Source organism: Pipistrellus kuhlii, unplaced genomic scaffold, assembly GCF_014108245.1.
Source record: "Pipistrellus kuhlii isolate mPipKuh1 unplaced genomic scaffold, mPipKuh1.p scaffold_m20_p_12, whole genome shotgun sequence".
NCBI lineage: Eukaryota > Metazoa > Chordata > Mammalia > Chiroptera > Vespertilionidae > Pipistrellus > Pipistrellus kuhlii.
Window position 1 is genome coordinate 6,312,941 of NW_023425427.1, and position 6,355 is coordinate 6,319,295.

The following is a 6,355-nucleotide window of genomic DNA, read 5'->3' on the forward strand; positions in this document are numbered from 1 at the left end:
TCTCACCAAGAATCCCCTTCCCACATGCTTTCCACATCTCCACACCTGCCAGACCTTTAAGACTTCTCCCAAAACCCACTTTACCAAGAATAATTTTCTGATTCCACCAGCCCATTAGTTTGAGGGTTCTACATACACCATCCCATTGAATCCCCATAACAATCTATTGACAGGTACAATTATCCTCATCAAGAGGACACTAAAGCTCCGAGATGTTAAATTTGTCCTCATGGTTTCCAAATGACAGCAATAGGAATGAAACCTGGTACATGACTCCAAAGCCTATGTTCTTAAGCATTTTTCTCCATAATGTCACTTCCCCAGCATCACCCCTTTTTCTGACCCATGCTGGTCTGGACTTGGTTGCACACTGTTGGATTAGTTCATATGCTTGTAGAATGAAGTTTTTCTTGAGCATATAAAGCATTTCCCCACCTTCATTTAAAGTTGTTTGAAGAAAGGATGCCATCTTGTACTTCTCCGTTTCTCTTATGGGATCAGCTATATGGAGTGATTAAACATTTGTTCATTCATCATGGTTGAATTCAGACAATAAGGAAAAGGAATTAAAATGTGCTCAGTACAGACACCATACTTTCAAGACATGATTTTATCCAATCCCATTCTAATCTGGAATGCTTTGTGATGGTCCTATCATCTTTATTTAGTTAGTTTTAAATATATTTTTTATTGATTTCAGAGAGGAAGGAAGAGGGAGAGAGGGATAGAAACATCAATGATGAAAGAGAACCATTGATTGGCTGCCTCCTGCACGCCCCCTACTGGGGTCAAGCCAGCAACCTAGACAGGTACCTGTGACTGGAATCAAGCCCAGGCCCTTCAATCCACAGCTTGAGTGGTCTTATCATCTTTAGTAGTGATAGTTTCTTTGCTTCTGAGGCTAGTTAAAATGGTGTAACTTACCATGTGAGTGGTAGAACATGGATTATCCACACATTCTATTTCCCAGTTCTACTCCATGTCTGACACACATAATTAGCTTTCTGATTTCACAGTTAACTTGGGGTTCAAAAGGCAGCCTTTTATAACGTCCATCATTTAAAAAAATTTTTTTTAGTGTTCCTTTTGATCAATTTCAGGCCACTAAGTAGATCTAATAGAGATGAGATTGACAGAAACAATCTTGGCTTCACATCAATGAATACAGACCATTCCTGAAGTGGGAGGAGAAAAGGTATTGCCTCATGGACAAAAACAAAAACAAACAAAAGAAAAAAAAACTGAACCCAGAATGAATATAACGACAGAGGATCTGGGAAGTGGAGGCGCCATCAGGGAAAGACTTATTCCAAGTGCCTGTAGCTGATTGAGTGTCGTCTCTCCCAAGATGAAACTTCTGCTGATGTGTCTGGGGCTGACTCTGGTCTGTGCCCATCATGAAGGAAACCATGATGTTGTGACAAGCAACTTCGATATGTCAAAGGTAGAGTTGGGGGACCATAGGGTCTTCTGATTTTGGGGTTGGTTTGGGGGATTCTGAAGCAAGATGGCCCTACTGGAGGGTAAGAGGTTTTTTGACATATTGGACAAAGGGGGTGGTTTCTGACTTTGGACAAAAAGTAGTCATAAGATGTGGAAAGATGATAACACTTAGGGACCTCCATTCTCATTGGAGGTCAGTGAAAGGAGCTTTTCATGTGAAGTCAATTGACCTGGGTTCTAATTCCACCTCCATTTCACCACTATGAGTCCCGGCCCACAGGCCAGAGTTCAAGGATATAGATGTTTATGTGGTATCCCCACTCTACTTTTCTTACCCATTTTAATGTTGTTTTATTTATTTATTTATTTATTTTTTTATTTAAGATTTCAGGGAAGTGGTATTCCATTCTCTTGGCCTCAGACATGAAGGAAATTATAGAAGAAAATGGTAGCATGAGAATTTTTGTGGAATTCATTCAAGTCTTGGACAACTCTTCCTTGTCATTTATATATCTTAAGAAGTAAGTATGGCTTATTTTTACTTGGGGAAAAAACCCCAGAAGCCTAACTGTTGTCTTGGATCTACACACACACACACACACACACACACACACACACACACAGGATTGGGAGTCAACAGCCTAGCTATCTCTTGAAATGATCTCTTACTAGTTGCGTGACCCATTAATTTTATATCTTTCCACCCCAATTTTCCTTGGGTATAAGAAGATGAGAATAATTCTTTCTCATGGATTTCTTTTTTTGTGAAATAATGTTTATTGAGTACTTATCTGAGAAGCTGGCACATCTGAGAACCCAACTGATTATCTAGGCAAGTAGCTAGCTATATATATAAAACCCTAATATGCAAATAGACTGAACAGCAGAACAACTAAACAACCATTCCCTATGATGTGCACTGACCATCAGGGGGTGGAATGGAAATTGGCAAGTGTCAGCAGCACATGACAGAGCACAGAATATGGCAGACTCTGGCTGTGGCAGGATGTTGGAATAGGTGAGCAGGGGTGCCAGTCCAAGGCGGGGCACCGGTCACTGTCATTGGGGCAAGCCTCTGGTGGTTACTGAAAATTCCTTGTTCTCTCATGCCACAGTCCTGCCTGATACTTGCACCTGCTGCAGGTGCCAGCCCCGCTTGCACTCACTGATGGTACCAGAGCCACTGCTCACACCCGCTGCCAGTGCCCAGCGCCGGCCTGATCGCTTGGTGTAGTTAACGGGTGCAAGCGATGGCTGCCAGCCCTGAGGGTTTCTCCACTTCCCCCTGCTCCTGAGGGGTGATGGGAGCAGCAGCAGCCACTAGCACCCGCTGACAAAGCTGGCCCCCCTTGCACCCGCTGTTGCTCTGTGCCATTAGTGGGTGTGAGCAGGGCTGGCAGGAGTGGGGCTGTTGGCAGAGAGGGGACTGGGGGCTATCTCAGGAGGGGCTGGGCAGGGACTCAGAGGATAGACTGAGACCCACCCCTGTGCCTACCACAGCCTCACGTCCCACAGTTTCTTTCAAGGTACAGGAATTCATGATGGGCCCCTAGTGATAATAATAATAGTATGAAGTGGTGGTAGAGTAATAGTGACATCAGTAGTAGTAAATAAAGTAAATAAAAGCTGTTTCAAATTTGTACTAAAATGTTCTACAGTTAATTGTAATCAGACACTCAAGTCACAGGTGGAATGTGAGGGAGCCAGACCCATCAATATCTCTTGGACATCAGCTCATTCTGTTTTACAGGGTCAATGGAGAGTGTATTAAATTTCCTCTCGTTGCTGACAAAACAGAAGAGAAGGATGTATATAAGATTAAATGTAAGTATATATTAAGTGTTTGTAAATTCTACTTTTAATTGCAAGAAATTTACTAAATCCCAATATCATTCACATCTTGATTAATTCTTGATTGATGCTTATTTAGGTAATGTAAATGGGGGCACTTAATAGCCAATATCCTCAATTTGGAAGAACCTGGTGTGTAAAAGCCAATATGGTACATAATATCACCAGAAAAAGATGTCAATTTGGTCACATGCACCACCTATAACAAAAGAAAATAGGTCCACACAAAAAATAAATTTTTCTGATAGCTTTTCATTCTCTGCCCACTTGATTTTTGGTGGACACTAACAGCAAATTGCTCGCACACAGTGCTGCGTATATAATGCCAATGAGTTTATAGACAGAGAGACATAGTTGGCAGAGATGGCCGAGGGAGCTAGTTGGTAGAGATGGCCTATGGCCTATGGTAGATATGGCAAACTCATTAGTCAACAGAGCCAAATATCAACAGTACAACGATTGAAATTTCTTTTGAGAGCCAAATTATTAAAACTTAAACTATATAGGTAGGTACATTGTTATTAACTTAATGAGGGTACTTCTAAGCTGGCCTTTCTAAAAACTCAAAAGGCCAAAGAGCCGCATGTGGCTCGAGAGCCGCATGTGGCTCGAGAGCCGCAGTTTGCTGACCACTGGCCTAGGGAACTACATGAGCTTAATAGAAGGTAAGTTGCAGTTATGGCTGAATTTTTTTACCACTAGCAATCAATGTACTACTGCTTCTCAGTTCCATACTTAGAAGTCACCAGATGAAGCCTAGGAAGATGCAAATGGAAAACATACTCTGTGAAAGAGAATATGTAAGAATTTCACTTGCTTCCTATGCACTACAGAAGTTCTGAGTTGTGTTCTTTTCCCCCCCGCGCAGATGATGGATACAATACATTTCAAATTGTTGAAGCCGTCTATAGTGAATATCTTGTTTTTTATATAAAAAATGTCAACAATGAGGAAGAAACTCAAGTGATGGAGCTCTATGGTAGAGTATTTTTATATGGATATTCATGTTAGAGGGCGCTGGAGGCAAAAATGATTCTTTTAATCTTATTCTGGGCTGTCTCTCCTCCTCTGAAGAGAGGGGCTCATCTTGGGTAATCCCTCAGGCTCAGTGATGGAAAGATGATGAAATCTTTCATCATGCCAGAAGGATATCTTAAAAATGTCAAATTCAAGATAGGAGATAGTCCATCCCTAACTTCTGCCTAAGCACCAATTGGTGCCAATTATCTGTCCCCACTGCCCCCAAGAGTCTCAATGACCAAGACACAAGACACAGCAGTTATTATCACTCTTCCCACAGCCCGAAAACCAGATGTGAGCCCAAAACTCAAGGAAAGGTTTAGAAAACTTTGCAAAAAAAATGGAATTCCTAAGGAAAACATACTGGACTTGACCGAAGTCGGTAAGTTTAGCAATCTCTAGTTTTCTCCTTTTACATTCCCATATTCCTGGATGGAGAAATGCAAGAAAAGGTAACATCTCCAACCAGTCCCCTCTTTCCTGACCTGAGAAATCATTTGATCTCCTGCTGAGAAATAAATGGGTTGGTGCTTGACTATGCTCTACTCTGTCGCTGCAGATCGCTGTTACCTAGGGAGCCATGATGCCCAGGCCTCCAGGTAGGTGATGTCTGATGGAGAGGGGGTGGCCCAGGGACCACTGCCTTCCAACACCATTAGGGGTTTGTGAACAAAAATTACAATGAAAATAATTGGGCAAGGAAGTTTGTGGGATGAGCTTGAAATCTGGAGTTGGGGGTCTTGGGTCCCCTGAGCTGGAGAGCAAATGACCTATGCAATTAAAAGACATACAGTAACGTGTTCCTTACAGAGTTACTGTGTGGATATCCTGCTGGTGAAAAGTAAAGTCCTAAAAATCATTAAGTTTTGGAATTTGAAATAGGAAAAGAATACTAGGGTGTGAGCATGAAACCCAAATACATTTTGGTAATACTGTCTCTCTTTGATCTCTGAACATCCTTAGCCTCTAATCTGGAAACAGAGCTGTCTGACCTTCTAGTTGTCTTTCATCTGAAAAATCGGCTCTGATTTTCCTCATCTGTTTCCTACCTTAGCTTTATTTTGCCCTGATTTGCCCCAATCTAGAATTCTCTTTCTCAAGGAAATACTGAGAGACAATTTTTGCTGAGGCTGATATTGGCTCACCATGTTTCAGGACATGCCTCCACATCCCAGCTTCCCTACATTATTTAGATAATATGTGGGAATGTATTAGCAACTATGGCCTGCATAAAGTCAGCATTTAATACAAGGTAGCTATGGTTTTGGCCATTCTTCCTCAATTTATCAAAAATCCCTCAAAACATTTAATGCTGAGAATGGCAGAAACCAGCCTAGGGTCCTTCATTGATGTGGATGAACCATTGATTCAATGACCTCCTTCCCTTATTTCAGCAAGTAACATAGGTTATAGTGCAGGTAGAATGATATCTCTTTATTCACCATTTTTCTCTGTAATAAAAATTATCTTTGTCTTCAATTCAACTAAGGAAGTGCTTAATGAATTTCTATGTTCTCTCTCATCTGCTTGATTAGTGCTGAGTGAATGCTTCCTCACCTGGGCTCCAGGATCTTCATTTTATGGTTCCTGTGTCAGCCTGTGACAAAGTCTGCGACCTGATCTCCATCACTAACATCCAAGAAGGAATTATTTCTGAATCTTCTCTAATTGTCTAGAGAGACTCAACAATTCTCGAACAATCAAAGGTTTCCTCCAAATTTCTGACTCTGTTTGCCATACTCAGAACTCTACCACGAATAAGACCTCCTGTAACCTGATTAATAAATGATTAGTCTTGCAGTCATGTGATTGTCTTTGTGTGTGAGAGAGACATGGAGCTGATGGCAAGGGAATGAGGGAATGTCCTTGACTTTGTATCCAGAATGGTCCTCTAGCTTCTCAGAATCTTCCTGAATTTCAGGATTTCCCTCCCTAGCAGTCTCTGTTCCTGTAATGCTGCTCCCCCTTTGTTTGGCCTAATTCTTAGTGAATAAAGCAAATTATGAGACTTGCCTCACAATATTCTCTGATTTTAGAATTC

The 6,355-nt window shown here is 41.5% G+C and overlaps 1 protein-coding gene across 1 annotated transcript; it reads left to right on the forward strand.

The window, feature by feature from the left end:
* The first annotated feature begins 1,274 nt into the window (after positions 1–1,274).
* LOC118716681 (lipocalin Can f 6.0101-like) lies at positions 1,275–5,975 on the forward strand. Its single transcript, XM_036434239.2, has 7 exons — positions 1,275–1,444; positions 1,828–1,964; positions 3,194–3,267; positions 4,163–4,273; positions 4,595–4,696; positions 4,874–4,913; positions 5,850–5,975. The coding sequence occupies exons 1-7, from the start codon at positions 1,349–1,351 to the stop codon at positions 5,857–5,859; spliced, it is 570 nt and encodes a 189-aa protein (XP_036290132.2). The 5' UTR covers positions 1,275–1,348; the 3' UTR covers positions 5,860–5,975.
* The last annotated feature ends 380 nt before the right edge of the window (positions 5,976–6,355 follow it).